At 34.4% G+C, this 18269-nt stretch overlaps 3 protein-coding genes and 1 long non-coding RNA gene across 4 annotated transcripts; 2 read left to right on the top strand and 2 right to left on the bottom strand.

Moving 5' to 3' along the window:
• Positions 1 to 6102: 6102 nt before the first annotated feature.
• Positions 6103 to 7394, bottom strand: LOC136066925 (uncharacterized). The gene has a single exon (XM_065771992.1). The coding sequence runs from the start codon at positions 7390 to 7392 to the stop codon at positions 6448 to 6450; it is 945 nt and encodes a 314-aa protein (XP_065628064.1). The 5' UTR covers positions 7393 to 7394; the 3' UTR covers positions 6103 to 6447.
• A 32-nt stretch (positions 7395 to 7426) lies between these two features.
• Positions 7427 to 13204, bottom strand: LOC112007356 (geranylgeranyl transferase type-1 subunit beta). The gene is made up of 8 exons (XM_065772020.1): positions 12864 to 13204; positions 11846 to 11921; positions 11157 to 11215; positions 10875 to 11014; positions 10802 to 10826; positions 8337 to 8543; positions 8012 to 8079; positions 7427 to 7927 (listed from the first exon to the last, which is right to left on the bottom strand). The coding sequence occupies exons 1-8, from the start codon at positions 13077 to 13079 to the stop codon at positions 7813 to 7815; spliced, it is 906 nt and encodes a 301-aa protein (XP_065628092.1). The 5' UTR covers positions 13080 to 13204; the 3' UTR covers positions 7427 to 7812.
• LOC136066924 (uncharacterized) lies at positions 8735 to 10141 on the top strand. The gene is made up of 3 exons (XR_010628450.1): positions 8735 to 8813; positions 8890 to 8966; positions 9146 to 10141. It is a non-coding gene; the product is annotated as an uncharacterized LOC136066924 (long non-coding RNA).
• A 134-nt stretch (positions 13205 to 13338) lies between the features above and the next one.
• LOC112007347 (uncharacterized) lies at positions 13339 to 17531 on the top strand. Its single transcript, XM_065771991.1, has 9 exons — positions 13339 to 13527; positions 13632 to 13693; positions 13950 to 14040; positions 14125 to 14211; positions 14418 to 14471; positions 15250 to 15434; positions 16413 to 16495; positions 16635 to 16735; positions 17282 to 17531. Exons 1-9 carry the CDS (start codon positions 13480 to 13482, stop codon positions 17495 to 17497), a joined length of 927 nt encoding a protein of 308 aa, XP_065628063.1. The 5' UTR covers positions 13339 to 13479; the 3' UTR covers positions 17498 to 17531.
• Positions 17532 to 18269: the final 738 nt, after the last annotated feature.

Raw genomic sequence — 18269 nt, 5'->3', positions numbered from 1 at the left:
TGGACTAAATGTGCTTTTCGCCTTTTAAATAAATATATATATGTATGTGTGTGTATATATATTATAATAAATATAAAAGTTTACCATAAAATATTTCCTCAATTCAAAACTAATTATTCATAATTTTAGATTTTAGTATCAATTAAAAGAAAAAAAAAACACACACACACACCAATATAAAAAATAGAAAGTTTGAAAGTTACCATTGCATACTAAGAAAACAAATAATACTAATAAGTTAATGCAAATAAGTTATCATTCTACCCTAACAAAAATTCAAAAATTACAAAACTTAAAAAAAAAAAAAAAAAAAACTTTTTTTTTGTATCGGCCGGTACCGGCCGGTATTGCCCGAAATTGGCCGGTATGGCCGGTATATGGCCGGTATTTAAACCGATACAAAACGATATATATATATGTGTGTGTGTGTGTGTGTGTGTAAGGACACAAAATTTAGGGGCCCAAACCCACTTAAAATAGTGAGGCCTGTACCAACCAATTAGGCCCAAACAGATAAATATTTGTTTAGAGAATGGAGAAAACAAGTCGGGCTCAAGTCCGAAGATTCGAATAAAAAGGGAGTGAATGGAAGTTAAAAACAAATAGTACTAATGGTTCTTCTCAAATCTGCCTGAGGACAATTTTCTTACATAGGGATATACACTTCTCTCTCTCTCTTTCTCCTTACTGTTCTTGTTCTAATATCTTTTTCTTGATTTTTTTCAGATCCCCTCATCTGGAAGTTCTCTTTCTTTATATACTCCTATGCTTCTTACATCCTAGCCCTCCATTTGCATCCCTCTAGGTTCTCTGTAGAACACTTGTCCCATTAGACTTCTGCTAAAGGTGGTAGAAGGAGCTACTTAGCTGTGAATCTACTGTTCAGGTGTCATTTCTTTATCAATGCAGCTGAGAAAGTTGCCAATCATTTAATGCGGAGGAAGTAGGTAAGGTTTCACAAAAAACTTCTTTCAAATACATTGACTTTCTCCTTGAACGCCATTCTCTCCACTCATGTTTCTAAGAGATATTTTGTCCCTTCCCTCCTTCTCTGCGGGCAAACCCACTCCTCGGGTTAACCTACTCCTCGGGTTTAAAGTGCTTCCACCTAATGAATGAATAATGGTCATAAAGGTCTTGGTCTTCCTCGATCCTCGGGTCTTCACAATATTCAAATTAGTTTTTAACTAATCTAAATTTGCATCATGTATCTAATTTAATTTTCTTAATTTTGGTGCCAAGTGACCCATTTTTATTAGTCAATGTGAAAGTCGAGATGATCATCTCACTTATGTAGATAATACCATCTCATCATCAATACTATTAAATATTTCAATGTGTAAGCATAAGTTATAATCTATCATTTTAGAGTTTTGGGGTACATGATAATTTATCAAAGAGTCTGGTTATCAGGTGCCTTTAAAGTATATGTTAATATACCAATTTAAGAAAGTTTTGATATTACTTTTATGGAAAAAAAAATATATATTATCAAAAATATTTCATAACTCAATGCTTTTAGTAAGTCCATTAACTTTCTCTTTTATCAAATAATCAAAAAAAATTCTTCTAGATCTCTTTCATTACTCATTAGTGGTACGAAAATAAATCATTTGAAAAAAATTTAGAATGAAGTTAGCAATAGCGGAATGAACAAAAAATCTTTGTGGGGTTTATTATGGTTAACTCTATCTGTTGGTAAATGTGTAATACGTCGTAGACATTATGATGAAGATCTCAAATAATCCTTGACCAACATTGCTTGGAAATTACCCATTAACCACAAGTTTAATTACCACCCAACTTTTAAGATAGGAGCACAATTCCCCTATCAATGAAGTTGTGTTGGAAAACAGTATCATGTCCCTAAGATAAGCCAAGTCCAGCAGTCCATTACATAATGATAATGATTCTCACTATTTTTTTCTCACTGTTTAAACATGTGTATCGAATTGTTTGGTAAGCGAGAGGAGTTTTACTGTTTATTGGGGGGGGTCTCTCCTAGTCCTATACAGTGGAATTGCACTATGATTCCAGCTGTGATGATGAAGGGGATTCCTTGGAAATTTGTGTTGTAGCTATCTATGCCAATTGAAGGCGAAAGCTGGAATGTAGATAACGAGACCTATTTCTTATAATAACCGTACACCTCTTAGTAATGGACATAATTAATCCTTTGAATTGAGAACTATCTTTTTTAGGTAGTTGTTGGCCTTCGAGTCAAACGAAGAATCATATAAATTTTGCTGAAATTTTGGACAAAGATTTCTAAGTTGATAAAAGATTAATAAAATTTTGGGTCCTCTTAATAAGCCTGCAATTATTAATGAGAAATACTAACGAGTACTTTTAAGGTAATTGTTGATAGAAAATATTAACGAATGCTCTTAGAGCATTGATTAACAATCTATTTTAGGAAAATTTTAACATTACTTTTATGAAAAATAAAAAAAGTGGTGAAAAAATTAATTGTTTTTTTTTTTCCATAAAAACTTTTTTTTAACTAAATTGTTAATCAATACTCTAAGAGCACTAATTATCATGACCCATTGTTAATAACCTATTTTAAAAATAAATAAAAAAATTTGACACTTTTACGAGATATATAAAAAGTCATAAAAAATTAATTATTATTATTTTTTTATAATTTTTAATAAACTAATGCCATAAAGACATTGGTTAACTATTCTTATTAAATTTTATAGATACTCTTTTGTACTAAATTGCCATTGCCATTGCCTTTTCTTTTCTTTCTTTTTTTCTTTTTTTTTTTAATTTTTAGAAGAGGCAACTCATTTCTTTCTTTATTCTCTTATTTATTTATTTATTTTTATGTAAAAAATAGGATTATTAAATGACACATCACTTTCCTTTTTATTTGTAATCTCATGTGAGTATTCCTCGAAGGACGCGACCCTCTGATGGCTCAACCATAAAGGCATAAACTAGTTAGGCATTTGCCGACCTTTCGCCCAGGGTGAGTTGGATTATTTTCTTTTTCTTTTTTAGTAACTTATTTATATTTAAGTACTGCCTTACAAACCTTCAAAAAAAAAAAAACAAAAAAGTACTGTCTTACAAAATTATTTTTAGATATAATTGTGTGGACCTAGTTTTTTACTGAAAAACTTATTTATTTATTTACTAAAAATTGGTTAAAGTATAGTAATACCTTAAAAAGTAAGACTTCAAAAAAATGATATATAAACAAATAAACTAAAAAACTTAAGGAAGTATGATCTATTTTTACCAACTTTGAACAAATAAGCTTTCAATTACTAATAGGAAGGAATAGTCTTAAGCCATGTAATAATCTACCAAAAAAAAATACCTAATCAGGGTTGCTATTTAAAAACATAATAATAAATTTCCGTAACATTTTTGCAACAGTTGAATTGGCATGTTTTATTAGTTTTCATTTAGGCTTACCACACATTTTTTTATTATTATTTACCATTAACAATTATCATTTTATAAAAATTATTGTGACTTTATTGAATCATCAACAGAGAATGCATTTGGATTAGACTTTCGCTAGAGGCACAAGCCACCGAAAAAATTACTGAATCAGTTTTATTTTTGCCATTGGGTCAAATAGCAACCCTGATTAGGTATTTTTTTTTGGTAGATTATTACATGGCTTAAGACTATTCCTTCCTATTAGTAATTGAAAGCTTATTTGTTCAAAGTTGGTAAAAATAGATCATACTTCCTTAAGTTTTTTAGTTTATTTGTTTATATATCATTTTTTTGAAGTCTTACTTTTTAAGGTATTACTATACTTTAACCAATTTTTAGTAAATAAATAAATAAGTTTTTCAGTAAAAAACTAGGTCCACACAATTATATCTAAAAATAATTTTGTAAGACAGTACTTTTTTGTTTTTTTTTTTTTGAAGGTTTGTAAGGCAGTACTTAAATATAAATAAGTTACTAAAAAAGAAAAAGAAAATAATCCAACTCACCCTGGGNCTCCCCCGGTCTGAAAATCTACTGATATGAGGATATTATTAAGTATTCTCTTAGAGGATCTCTCTTGAAAATCTAGTTCTGTCGCTGAAATTTGTTTCTGCACCAGTATGGCGGTTTCAGTAAGTTCCCAGGGCAATTTCCGGATTTGTACCACTCCTATTATGGAATTACCGCATTCAGCCTCCTGGGGGAATCAGGCATGAGCTCACTGTGTGTTGAGTTGGGTATAACAGATCAGGCTGCTACAGGGATCTGACTTATTTGTTCTTTTTTATTTTGTTGGCTTTGTAACAGTCATCTGGAAATGGTTGCACTGCCAGGCCAAATTGGCAAGCAGTGCTTGGTTGTTGAATTCATGGGATTTAATTTGTCCATTTAATGTACATTCCACATAAAATAGATGTAGGCGTTTTGTATCTGTATTACTTACCCAAAATTATAATAGCAATAATTTTAAAAATAAAATAAAAACCCTTCTACATCTGTATTTTCTAAGACATTCTTTTCCCTCATGTGAAGCATAGAATGGAATTTTTCTGCGATTGACCTTGTCGTGACTCGTGATTATTATTGTTGAATGGCACAGCATTCTTGCACCTCTCCTTCAAACCCTCCCAAAAAAATTCTACCCCACCTCTATGGGGACTCATGTTTTTAACTGTTCTTAAGTTTTGGCCTTTCTTTCCAAAAAGCAAAAGCTGTTCTGGTCTTCTGGTTAATGTTTTTGATGCTGCCAATCCCTGATTTTGCGAGATGCTGTTCATTTTGAGCTTCCATATTGTCTGGATCTAACTTTTGCTTTTCTCCAAGGTTGCTTTGGGCAAGGTTGATCAGCTCATTATATTGTCTGTTTTAGAACTTAAAACGTAGTCATACACTATTTAAACCAACTTCTCGAAAGTACTAGTGATTACACTAGTAAGCATTCCAGTTTTACATCCAAATATAAGGCTGCCACTTGCAGAACATCCATATACCAAGTTAAACTATTTCTCCATTAATATTGTAAGTGATTTGAGTAGTGATTTTATGGTTATTATAGGCTAGGCATTTGAGTTAGCCGTAGCAATTTGTCTCTCTTCTTTTTGACTAAGAACTCTTGGTGGGCATCAGTTCACTACCCTGAGCTGTTAGTTATACCTCATGGAGGTCAAGACCCTGGACTCTAAAATCTTTCCTGAAGTGTTACAAGTAATTCGCATAAGCAAGGCTAGAGACATAAATTTTCACAAATTTTTTCGTAATTTATAATTTGTGCAACATAATTTTCACATAGTTCATTAAGCACATCGCTTATTCCATTTTTATTTACATAATTTACAGAATATCACCTCAACAGCTAGTAAATTTTTTTGCATCACTATACATATTGTATTCTCATATTAATATAAGCAATGCTAAAGCCAACTTTTTATTTTTTATCAAAATTTATTCTGATTAGAATGATATCAATTTTATAATATATCAATCATAATATATAATTTCAGCCGTTGTGAATCTTTTTTTTTTTTTTTTTTGCATCCTGTGTGGATGTCAGGACAGGACAATAACGAAAACAACCTGGTTTGGGTCAGCTAGAGTGACATAGCAAATAAAAAATAAAAGAAATCAAGCAAAATACTCCAAAGAGCAAATAAAAAGTAGTGCGTACAATGATTCTCTATGTTGGGGCAGCTTTCGGCCTACAAGCACGAGACATTTTCACGGGCAATTGCGTCCTTTGTTATTTAGGAAAAAGCCCAAAGGCACCTCACAATCTTCTTTATCCAACTTTGTCACTTTGTTACATGGTGTGTCATGAAATCCATTTTCGTTCATAAACCCTAAACTACCCTTTGCTTGGCCCACCAAACCTTCTTTCATCTTTGGCTCTCTTTTATGTTTTTGATCAGATGGTCAGAAAATATTTTTTCCCTATCAAATTAAACAACTAAACATGCAACAAAAAAGAGTAAAAGATAACGACATTGCAGCAGTGTGTGTTTTTATACTTTATAGTTTTATTATGTATGTTTCTCTCAACTATTCACAAAGCGTGCAGAGAAAAACAAAACTGTAGACTACAAAAGTGAGGGATTCAAAAGGACAATAGCTAAAGGCTGAAAATTAAGGGGAAAGAAAGGCATGGTCTTGAAAGAATTTTACAGTGCCCTTTCGACAATAATATCAGTCACAAGAATGATTACAGGTTTTAGACACTGTGGAGACATGGAGATTGAATAAAACAAATAATCCCCACAGGTCTCCCCAACACTTGCATCAGAGTCTCAGACCCACCTTGAAAATTCAAGATACATTCCACAATGGTTAAGCAAGTTTAACCTAAAAGGCTATAACACTAACAGCATCCCAAACACCGCAGAATAAATAAGATACAATCTTAAAAAAGACTGACAAACATCGAAAAAAATCCAGTAAGATACAAAAGGTGGGGGAGAAGAAAGACAAAACCATTTCATATTGGTTAATCAAACACTAATGTAAATTGGGCTCCTTGTTAATCTGTGTTCTGAATGTTGAAGGTGAAGAAGCTAGAGGAAGTACCTGTGAAGTGCATGAATGATACTGTGGTAAATGGTGATTAATAAGCTCTCTTTCCTTGTTCCTGTCCACAATGATTGTGATGAAAGGCCCATCTTCCTCATCTTTATGAAACTTTGGATGGGAATCTTTATTTATGTTTTCTTGAACAAGCTCATCGCCAATATGAACCTTTTCTTGAGCTGCTTCCATTAGTTTTCTTTCAAGTTTCTCCTCTGCATCCTGCAAGAACTTGAATTTTGGAGGAGGTGATGACTTCATCCTGTTGAACTCTGCATCTGTTGCTGATTCAAATAGAGGGTTGAATCCATTTTGTTTTTGTGGAGTAAGAGGGGGAGTGAAAAAAGATGGAGAAGCCAGAGGGGTCAAATATGGAGTCTCCACTGTTAGAATCAAATCACTCAAGCTTCTACTTCTTGAATTCTTTCCACTCTTGTCACCCTTAGACTTGGCATCTTCAGACTCTAAATCCTCCCTAGTTTCCTCTATAATTGTGAAGAGGAATCTTGGGAGGCCTGAGAGGTTTTCTAGCCTCATAAACTCTGTCTCTATGTCATCCTCTCCAAAGGGTTTGAGCCAAAAATCCTTGTTTGACTGCATATGAAGCTGGGCTTCTGGTTCATGAACAAGGGTGCCTGCGATTCCCACAGAAGCACGAAGTTCCTGGGGATCCAAAGCTGTGCGCCTCAAAGAAGTAGACTTCTTCCAGCAAAACATGTAGAATAGCTCTCTAGCTGGGCTGCTGTAGTCATTTTCAATCCTTCCATTGGCAAACCTCTTCTTCCACCACAATAAGTAGTAAAGCTCAGCAACAAGAGCCAAGAAAAGGCAACCAAAAACTACACTCAGACCAAGTCCTACACTACTCAAAGATTTCATCTTTGCCTGGGGGGGGGGGGGGGGGGGGTAAGTTTTTTGTATTATAAGCATGATTTGTCATTGGTTTTAACTTCATTGACAAAAAATTCTTAAAACATTTTTTTACCATTGTATACTAGTATTTCTCCTCCCTGGCCTTTTCAGTCACAGATCATATATTTAATTCCATCAGTTGATACTGATAGTGAAGATATTTGGCTTTTTTCTTTAAAACTGCCAGGTATGATGGCAGGCTTTAGTCACCATAGATGTATGTCAGTTTAGTTCTTTCCATGTATCATGGATGAGACTCATCAACTGACTATATTAATCCTATGCATTGGGCATACAACTAGAAGTAAATACATGGCCAATGGGCAAGAAACCTTCAAAACACTACAGTAAAATCTTAACTAAATATTTAAGCCGAATCCAAATCTATTAAGGTAAAAGGAGAGGCATCATTACCTCAGACTGACAAGTCAGCAAAAATCCATGTAATTCTTTTTCATCAATAAATTTGAGGCCCCCTAAGATTCGTAAAGTCGCTCCAACCCTGCACAAACAAATGGCTCTTGTCAATGTGCAAAAAACTCCATACCACCCCTCTGGAACTTCATAATGGTTTTGTGAGGCTTACCAAAATGCATAACATGTATCGCTATCTTTGTTAGGTCTACCTTGAAAACCACCATTCATTGCCTGCCTCTGCAGCATATAGAAAAGAAGAGTGTGTAAAAATACCTTTACAGCCATACTGTAAAAGGAGTAGTAGAACTACTTAAAATTAAACATTGAATTGACATGATCAAATATTCAAATAGGAAAACAATGGAGACAATTTTCATACGCAGTTTACTCTTTTCGCAATTTTTGAAGTCATTATGTTTATATTTGTCCATTCAGTTGATTATTTTAATTTAAAATCACCTTCAGGGGTTTCCATAATTAGATGAGAAAAATACCTGCAAGATCCAATTAAGCAGCAATGGCACATTTACAATAGATGATGTTGCACTATTGGACAGAAGATCATCTCCAATGAATCCCATTAATCGGAGAGATGCAACAGCACAGTAAGTTGCACCACCTGTGGTACTAAAATGAACACTGTTGGTAAATATCATCAGAAAAAGTCCATCTCTGGAGATCAAGAGAACTATAGCAAAGAGCTAGTTTATGCATATCCAAGCTTGTTTTCAATTTTTAAGCTTGTAAAGAAAGGACTATATTAAACCAAAATCCCTGATCTCCCCCCTTCCAGATGAGGGAAACAATAAAAGAAGACCACACACCCTATGAGACTAGCCAGTTGGGAATCTAATTTGATTATGGCAGTAATTAACTTAGACTTGGTCAACACGTGGTNTCTTCCTTTCTTGGCAGTTTTATGCCCATCCACATTGGGGCAGAGACAGATCTTCGGTTTATGTATTGTGCAGGTAAGGAAATAGATATGTTTGGGAAACTCAATATGCTCTTTGATGAAATATTAAGAATAACTCATTGTTGTTTCAGCTGCCATCTGTTTTATGTTGGAGGATTGGAGGGGCATGGATAAGGAGAAAGCAAAGGAGTACATAATAAATTGCCAGGTAGTGCAAGTTCACTGTTCTTGAGCACTCTTCTTTTATGCAGCCCTCCTGTGGTTTTCAATGTTGCATTCATTCTTGTTCAAACTCCATCTCCCCCTTCCCATTATCTACCTATCAAAATCTTGCAAATTATGGCTATCGTGCACATATACTTACATAAATTGATGCTGTGCTTTCAGTCATATGATGGTGGCTTTGGATTAACACCTGGTTCAGAATCTCATGGTGAGTCTAAATAAATCCAGTATGATTGTTCATTTATGTTCTCTCAAATTTGTGTGTCTTGAGGGTTCCAACTTATTGGAAACTTTATCAACAATACGCTTCCAATGGCTTACATTCAAATCTCTTATCAAGTGAGGAAAAAAAAAATGAACAAGAGGGGGTAAGAAGAGATGGCTGTTGTGTCTTAAAGGTTCAATAAATTTTTATTGGCTGTTCAAATGAATATTGGCTGTCAGGAGGCTGAATAGTTTAAAAAAAGAGAGGTGTGGGATGGTAAACATGCAGCAATAAGAGCATTGAAATTTCAGGGGAAAAAAAGGTCTTGCTAGTACTAGTTGCAGTGTTGTAACCGTCCTTATGGAACCTTCAATCACAGCAATGATCTAGTACTATGATTTCTGAAGCGGTCAATTAGAAAATTAAAGCTCAGATTTATGTTATATCTAGGTTGTTAATTTGTAAATTAAACAACTTGAACTAAGATGATTCTGTCTGGCTTGGGGAGAAACTTTCCTTATGTTTGTCTGAATTTTTCTTCCTTGCTTCATGTAATATCTTTCACAAATCATCATTCAAAATCCATTTTATCTCTTACTTTTCCTCATGACTGATCTTTATAACAGCAGGAAAAAGTTAAAGCACTTACAAAAGAATTATCTTAGTCAAAGAGCATCTCTTTCACGTGGATGGTGTGGAGAAATCATGTCACTGACTCCCGCCCATTTTTTTTTGTTTTTTTTCCCCTCTATTCCCATATCATACCATATAACTGCCATGCATGGTTCAAGGTTTTCCATTTTGATTCTTTGGGTCAGCATTCACCAAATTATTTTCAGAGATCTGTAAAGAAGACCTATTTCTTTATGTGTTGTAGCTTAACCATGATCCTTGCGAGGTTGATTCATTTCCACCTTGTTTGAGATGCTTCTCTTTTTCCCCATTGTTTTTTGTTTTTTGTTTTTGTTTGTGGGGGTGGGGTGGGGGAGGGATTTCAAGGGGATTAGGTACCACAAGGTTACTTTTTATGCTGAATCTTGTCAGAAGATGAAACTCCATTCAACCACGTGTTGACCAAGTCTAAGTCCTCTCTCTCTCTCTCTCTCTCTCTCTCTCCAATCATCACCAAACCAAAAATCCCAAATCAAAACTAATATCATCAAACATATCATTGAGTACTGTAACATCCAGTGACCCAACCAACCAGCCATCAAAATCCCTTTGGCCAAACCCTAAACAAGCCCAACAACCAAATCCCAATCACCACCAACAAATGCAAAACCACTACCTTTGAAACCCCATCACCACTAACCCATCAGTGCTGTGAACTCCACAAATCCCCACCCAAAGCAGCTGCTTCCATCGTCTCACTGGCAAACCCATCACAAAGAGCTACAAGCTCTTGTTTTGATCTTATGATCTGGTTGAAATTACTCATTTATTGTTTGCTTTTTCAAGTTTTTTTTTTTATCGGCTTGCTTAAACGATTTTTTGAATCCACAAAGTCACCCTCCATCCACTTGCGTGGAAAGATGAAGAGCCGTTTGAGCTAGAGCTCTTCAACAACTGCTCTCACAATTTGTATCTGAAGGAAATGGAGAAACAAATTATACATGATTTTGGAGAAGCGACAGTATACTGCTTTGAGGACAAGAAAGTAAGAGATCCAAGAACATTAAAGCTTACCTCCCATCAGGTTGTTGAAGGTTTCTCATTGATGTCAGCATCATCTCAGAGTCAATACTAGAGACGTTATAGCCAACAATCTTTAGTATGGATAGGGCACAGTATGTGCTTGCCAAATGACTACCATTGTGACTCATAACCTTGGATAAAAAAGAAAAGTTTACTCCAAGAAAGAGTATGAAATATACATTTCCATAAGCTTTTTACATAAACAAAATCGTTTTATGATATAAATGCACAAGAAATTAGAATAAAATATAAGTGTGTGATTTTTTGTTATACCCCTCTACATTCACCAGGAAATTGAGAAGTTCTGGAACCATGGAACCCATAAAATTGTCCTGCAGAAATTCAACAGATATATGACACTTCATTCATTTATATACTCCTGCGTAAGGATTACACATGCTTGAAAGGGAAATGCTCCCACATGACTTACAAAACAAAGAGAAAACAGAGATTATATATGCACATTAAGTGACAACCCCAAATTACCACATATAAAATACTCAAAGTTCCAACCCAATTAAATTAGATCAGTTTTCCAAGCAAGAAGCCCTCTTTTCTTTTCCTTTTTCATAAATAAAACCATGATAACTACAATAACAAGTCAAATATGTTGGGGAGAGAACACCTTGAGAAGCCCATACCATCATTTGGTTCATCTTCAGATTTTGGGTGAGCTTGAAAGGATAAAACCCAACTGGCAACCGCGTCCTTGTCAACCTAAAATATGTATACAACAAACCTTAATTAAATTTTTTTTTTTTTTTTTGCCAAAACATATATGCACATTAAGTGACAACCCCAAATTACCACATATAAAATACTCAAAGTTCCAACCCAATTAAATTAGATCAGTTTTCCAAGCAAGAAGCCCTCTTTTCTTTTCCTTTTTCATAAATAAAACCATGATAACTACAATAACAAGTCAAATATGTTGGGGAGAGAACACCTTGAGAAGCCCATACCATCATTTGGTTCATCTTCAGATTTTGGGTGAGCTTGAAAGGATAAAACCCAACTGGCAACCGCGTCCTTGTCAACCTAAAATATGTATACAACAAACCTTAATTAAATTTTTTTTTTTTTTTTTGCCAAAACACTTGGTTTAATTCAACCATAGTTGGAAAGATAATCAAGTGCCTACCAATGTATGTTCATCACAAACCACACTATGACATAGGGAATAGAGTAAGGGTAAAAAAAAGTATCCCAAAAGTCTCATTTGAGTCATTATGCATATGAAAAAGGAAAAGCACTAGTAAAAATTTGAATTCTATGCTTCATGCTATCTTAATTTACCTAAAGAAGTTTCTCAAAAAAAAAAAAAAAATTACCTAAAGAAAGTTCACTACAGGAAGAAGTTGTAACGGAAACATTCAAGCGGAAAACATTAAAATCTCAACTCACTTACATGATTAGGAAGTTGCATAAATACAGTCAAATTGTAAAATCAAATCCAAATCCAAAAACACAAAATTATTTCAATTTTATTTACATAAAATTCACTAACATTCCCAATAACTCATAAGTCATAATCACTCGAAACAAATAACTAGAATAGTATCTGCCTTCTGTTTCCATTTCCCCCACATTTCCCATATCTAAATCCGGCTCTTCTTTTCTAATCGGAATTTGTTACAATTCAAAATCCATGATCCAATCCTAACAACACCAAACTCAAAACGTTCATTAAAAAAAAAAAAAAATTAAATTAAATTAAATTTCAAAACTCCTAAGCAAACAAAGCAGGAATTACTTAATTTTAAATCAGCCAAAATTACTATTTTTTGGTCCATGAATTACACTTCAACGTCCAAAATTCCATTCCTAAAGTAAAAAATTTAACAGTTTCATTTTAAAAAAAGAGAGTAGCTTGAACCGCTTTCAATCTCCATAGAAGTTGTGAAACTATAAAAATTGAAACACATAATAATGAGTATATATATGAAATTACAGAGTCAAATGAGAGAGAAAGAGAGGTACGCGATCGATAGAGGAGAGGAGATCGAGGCCGGAGATGACGAAGTAAGCGAGGGTGAGGCGGTTGATCTCTTGGTTCTGATACTGCCACGGCAAAAGCTGGTACATCATCTGTAGGAAAGTCACGTGCCGATCCTTGTCGAACTCTGGACTTGAATAATAATCTGAAGGCGGAGGAGACGGTGGCTCTTCCACTGGTTCCAACTCCGGCTCCGCCATTTCTTTGCCTTTTTCCGAGATCTGAGTATTCTTCTTCTTCTTCTGAGTGTGATTTTTTTTGTGATCTGAAAGGACAAAGATGTCTTTTTCCCTCTCAAAGCAAAGCTCAGCCCTCAGCTCTACTTTGCGAGGGAATAACGCAACCTAGGCCGCCACGTCAGATTATAACGCCGTTAGAGTTAACTAACTCGAATGATATTAGTTTTAATAAACGGCATGTCGTTTTATTTAAGCTCCCTAAAACCTTGACCACTCGCTCCATAAAGGCATAAACTTAAACCCCAGCCCGACCTGACCCAGCTCACTCTCTCTCTTTCTCGGTCTCGCGCGCACACGAAATTCTTTGAGTAATTTCATCGAGCACTTGGGGTGCGAGGTCGCGAAATTCATACACCGAGTCATGAAGGGCAAAAAGGCAACGGTTTTAACTTTTGCAGAGAAATGCAAGGTTTTCATATCTTTCTCTGAATTCAAGCTTTGTATGTGACTGTATTATTATGTGGTGGGCTTTAGAATAGGAATGTTACTATTAACCATAAACATGTGTTGCAGAGTATACTAGCTTCAAATTGGCAAGGCCACCTCAATACCATTAAAGCTGATGCTAAAGGAAGGTACACAGTGCAGTCTTAATGCCTCTTTGTCAGCTTTGGCTTAGACTCTGTTTGGTTATTAGAAAAATAGAAATGAATTTTGAAAATCATCACAGGGTTTTGTATAGAACATGTAACATGAGGCTCACTTCTTCTTTTTTTGGCTTGAGAATTTTAGTTTCTTTTCTTTCTCTATTTTCAGCAACTAGCATTGATAGTTTATTTGATAAGAAACAAAGATATTGTTGTACATTACTAACATGGATGGTTGTGTTAGCAAGGAGGATATCTACACATCAAAGGTTAAATACATACTCAAAAGAGGGAAGCCATACATTTGGGTGCCTGAAAAGGATTTGCATAATGTGGTGAGGTCCTCTCTTCAGTGCATTTTGGTTTTGTACGCACCCGAAAAGGTCTGATATCTGTAATTGTTTTGTTTTCTTATGTAGAACACAATTATCGATGAGCGTGGTTCATTTGCTGTGACCAGTCCCTTCCCAGGCCCACTGGCAAGCTTACTTAGATTGGCAAAAAAGGTTGGTGATGATTTAGAGTTGCATCACTTCCTTTTCTTTTCTTTTTTTGATAATTACATCGCTTCTTTTATCTTGTTTGGAATGATATGGTACTTACTTGAATGAGGGCAAGATATGGACCATATGGTACATTGTTACATGAGTGTATCTGTAAACGAATAATTCTAAATTGGAAGCAATGTTGTTGATTTATTGACTTCCTGCAGATACCGGCTCGGGTTGCTCTAACTGGGGATGTAGAGCCTCTTAAAGATGGAAAGGTAATCTTAGCACCACTTTTAGTAATAATGGAATATGCTACATCAAAAAGAATAGCTTTTATAGAGTGATCTGGTTTTGTTCCTTTTTAATTTAGATTCTAGCACTGATAATTTTGCTTGAGCTGTTTAACTTTTTTATCATGGTCTTCAACTTGGCAAGTCAGTTCATGCTGATGTTACCTTGAATTTAAATTTTAATACATTCATGATACTCTAGTGTTTACTGTGACTTCCCTGTCTTCATTCTCAAATTGTTGCTAGCACAAGAATTTTAGGAATGCTAAAACAGGAAAGCATCATAAGAATATATTTAAGTATAAATTATTTAAGCATCACAAATATCACAATAACATTTGATTAAGCATCAATATTTTAGTTAGGATATTAAAATTTCCATAATTATTAGATTACAGACAAACTTCTTGACAATGAAATTATGGAAATGGGAAAAAAAGTAATTGGGACAGGTTCATAGATGTAGGGGTGTGGGTGTGTGCGTGAATTAATTTATTAGTTGTAGTTTTTGTTCATTTAGAATTCATTTTCACAAGAACATAATGTAAACTAATTTTATATATTTCATGGTAGCTTGAATCCTTGCACATCACATAAGAATCTTCAAAATTTTGTATTATTGTATCCTTTGAGTTAGATTAATGAAATTATAATTATTATTAATTTTGAAAATTGTTACAAATATCCTACTTTGACTTGGCTACCTCTTTGGGCTTTCTTAGTTAAGTTGTCTTGATTACCTTTTTGGATTTTCTTGTCATAGGCTCAGTCTGCAACAGAAAGCCTTATAGGAGTCATATTATCTGAACAGAAAGCAATTAGTAAGTGCAGTTATACAGTTTCTGGTGTATTAAGTTCTTCTGATCTTAGTTGTACATCTCGAAGTGAAAGTCTTAAAGAGCTACTGGAAGGGGATGAAAAATATGTGGTTTATAAGTTTAACTTAAGGTAAACCACTTCCACTTTGGTTTGTTTTTGTCTTGTACTGTATGGTTAGAGTTTGTCGAGCAACTGAATGTAATGATTGTTGTCATGCGAAGACAATTTTATCACAAGTCTTCAAAGAAGTTCTAACTTCACAATTAGCTTGCACTCTAGAAAAAATGTCTGTTTTATGTTCATAAATTTATTAAAGCAAAGGAACTACCTCATATACACAGGATGTATACATAAGATAAGGATCATACCTAGTACACAAATTTCCCACTTTTGCAAGGTTTGGGAGTGGTGATTGGTAGGTAGCCTGATGCAGGGAATGTGATGGGCTGTTTGTGTATGGTTTAGAAACAATGAAAGGTTGAGTTGTTTAGAACACATTGATAGGTGGATAAGTACCTCTACAAGAATACACATTTCCAAATAGCACACAAAGGCTAACAATTCATTCAATTACCAAAAACTGATTTACAAAGAGCTTACATTCTACTACTTATACTGGTTGCTTGGCATTGGCAGCCTCTAGATGGTTGACAAGCGTCTAAATCCTATCGGCTAATGCTTAAAAAATCATCTAACTAATTAACTAAATAGTTATAAGAGGATTAGGATATAGCTACTTGAAATTGCCCTGCATCATAGCCTTACTCCCAATTATTTTTTGGAGAGGCTAATTCCAGAACAGGATGTATACATAAGATAGCCTAAAGAATTATAAGTCGTTTTCATGTTCTCATAACACCCATTTCTCTGTTATTTGCTCCCCTACTCCCACCAATGTAAAAATAAGTGTACACGATGTGCCACCAAAGGGTTGTACCCTCTTTTATAGAGCACATAAACTATGATAAGTGAAATATATGGAATTAGATGATTGTGCAATTTGATGTTTACATCATACCATATGGCAAACCTACTTTCAAAATTGTTTGCTTCATTTGCTGCTCTCATATGCCAATTACAACTGACTTCAAAATCTTTATTATCCAGATCCTCCATGTTTATTGATGGCAATGGAGGCACTTATGAAGTAGATTTGGAAGATATAGAGTCATCTAAAGCAGATCCACTAGGTGAGACCCCATCATCACAAGTAAATTCAGAAGATAGTTACCATCTTCAGCACAATTGCACACATATATCTGCATAAGAGTACTATCTCTTTTGTGCATTCCTACATCTTTAATTATGTGTTTCATTTGTCTCATGTAGCACCTTTCTCTGCAAAGCTAATTGATGGCATTAATCAAAATGAAGCAAGGCGTAGAGCTTTGATGCTTTTTTGTTTTGAATTCTTGAATGCAAATGCAAGGGTAAGACACTAACCCATATCACGTTTCTATTATATGTTATGTTAGTAAGTTCTTTTCAGTCCATTATGTGTATTTATGCTAGTATTGCATTTTATGCTCCTTTTTACAAAGAATAGATTTATGAATGACTGCAATTTAATAGCAGAATTATTCTTGAGTACAGTTTCTTAAGTGTCCCTATGAGGAGATATCCAGTTGATTCTGTGTTGTCAATACAACAGAACGGGAGGTTGTCATAGTAAATCACAACTCCTCCCCCTAAACAAATGATGCTCTGTATGTGTGCTTGAATCTGTTTCTTAATAAACCTCACTTCAAACCTGCCATGAAATTGTGCCTGTGAAGTCTAGGACAGGAAGCTTAATAGTTATTTAGTTTTTTCAATAGTTTACTTCTGATACTCTCAGAATTTTACAGCTATTAGCTCTAATATAAGAAAGAGCTTGGACAACCGGCTTAGAGCAAATAATTCCACTTTTGGGAATTGTTCATATATTTTTTTAAGGATATTATCCTTAACTGACTGGTCTTTATTGTCATGTTAAGGATGCATACATGCTCTCCATTGATCGCAAGGGATTTGATGTTCTGGGAAAGGTCCCTAGTCCACTATTGAAGGATGGCTCTAGCCAATACCAGTGGAAGGAGTTCAGGTTCACATTGAAGGAAGAGGCAAGTGATGTTGAAAATTTCTGCCATCAACTTGTGGAAATGGAAGAAGAGGCTGTCAAAAAAATATCAGGTTATAGTGGTCTAAAATAAAGTATGACAGAATATTTTCATTTGATTTTTTTTTTTTTTTGTTATTGTTTTTTTTTTTTTTTTTTTTTTTTTTTTTTTTTTTTTTTATTTTCTAACTGTTCTTAATCCAAGCTATTTATTTATCCGCCTATGCTATCACTCTGATGTTTTCTTAACTTAGGTGGTTTGATAGTTTAGTTGTATTTTCGTCTGCCAAGGCCAATTGCTGGATAGGCATGGACCAAGGGAAAAGATAACTATTTTTCGTATCATAAGATTCATAACATCGTGATTATATTTTGCGCTTTCATCCTTGCTCTTTTCCATTGTTCTCTGGACTGTTCTTTGTCTGTATAAAATTCAGTTTGTTCTCAAGAAAAGATGGTATTTTTCTTCCTGAGAAAAAAATGTTCTTACAAGTTCCGAGCAATGCATCCATATGCTATTTTCAGTTTCCCACTCTAACCTTAGGTAAATGGAAATTCAACATTAGGTTTCCCTCTTTTTGTCTACATTTTACCAGAATTTTTACGAATACTCACTGCAAAATATGAATTACGTCACCCGAAAGGAAAACTGGGAGGAAAGTAATACTCAATAGTCCAAGCTCCAACCTTTTCTATATTGCATTGCGTAACTTTTAAGGCCGAGAGCTCTCAAATTTCTAAACCACAACTCCAGATGCAATATTGCACACGACTTGCTCTAATTAACTCTTTAAAAACCAATCTTATACCATAGTTAACCAAAACATATAAACAATTTAATACAAGAGAAGATGTATAGGATGTTT

This window comes from Quercus suber, unplaced genomic scaffold (genome assembly GCF_002906115.3).
Source record: "Quercus suber isolate HL8 unplaced genomic scaffold, Cork oak 2.0 scaffold_52, whole genome shotgun sequence".
Classification (NCBI taxonomy): domain Eukaryota; kingdom Viridiplantae; phylum Streptophyta; class Magnoliopsida; order Fagales; family Fagaceae; genus Quercus; species Quercus suber.
This window is presented reverse-complemented; position numbering and strand designations above follow the sequence as displayed.

Bases quoted from the DNA above. Each gene is read 5' to 3' on its own strand.
- LOC136066925 (XM_065771992.1), bottom strand. From the start codon at position 7,392: ATGAAATCTTTGAGTAGTGTAGGACTTGGTCTGAGTGTAGTTTTTGGT.
- LOC112007356 (XM_065772020.1), bottom strand. From the start codon at position 13,079: ATGGCGGAGCCGGAGTTGGAACCAGTGGAAGAGCCACCGTCTCCTCCG. The intron at 11,922-12,863 runs GTACCTCTCTTT...TACATATTTTAG, and splicing joins TCCTCTCCTCTATCGATCGC to GTTGACAAGGACGCGGTTGC. The intron at 10,827-10,874 runs GTAAGCTTTAAT...TCCTCAAAGCAG, and splicing joins CTTCAACAACCTGATGGGAG to TATACTGTCGCTTCTCCAAA.
- LOC112007347 (XM_065771991.1), top strand. From the start codon at position 13,480: ATGAAGGGCAAAAAGGCAACGGTTTTAACTTTTGCAGAGAAATGCAAG. The intron at 14,472-15,249 runs GTAATCTTAGCA...TTCTTGTCATAG, and splicing joins AGCCTCTTAAAGATGGAAAG to GCTCAGTCTGCAACAGAAAG. The intron at 16,496-16,634 runs GTGAGACCCCAT...TGTCTCATGTAG, and splicing joins ATCTAAAGCAGATCCACTAG to CACCTTTCTCTGCAAAGCTA.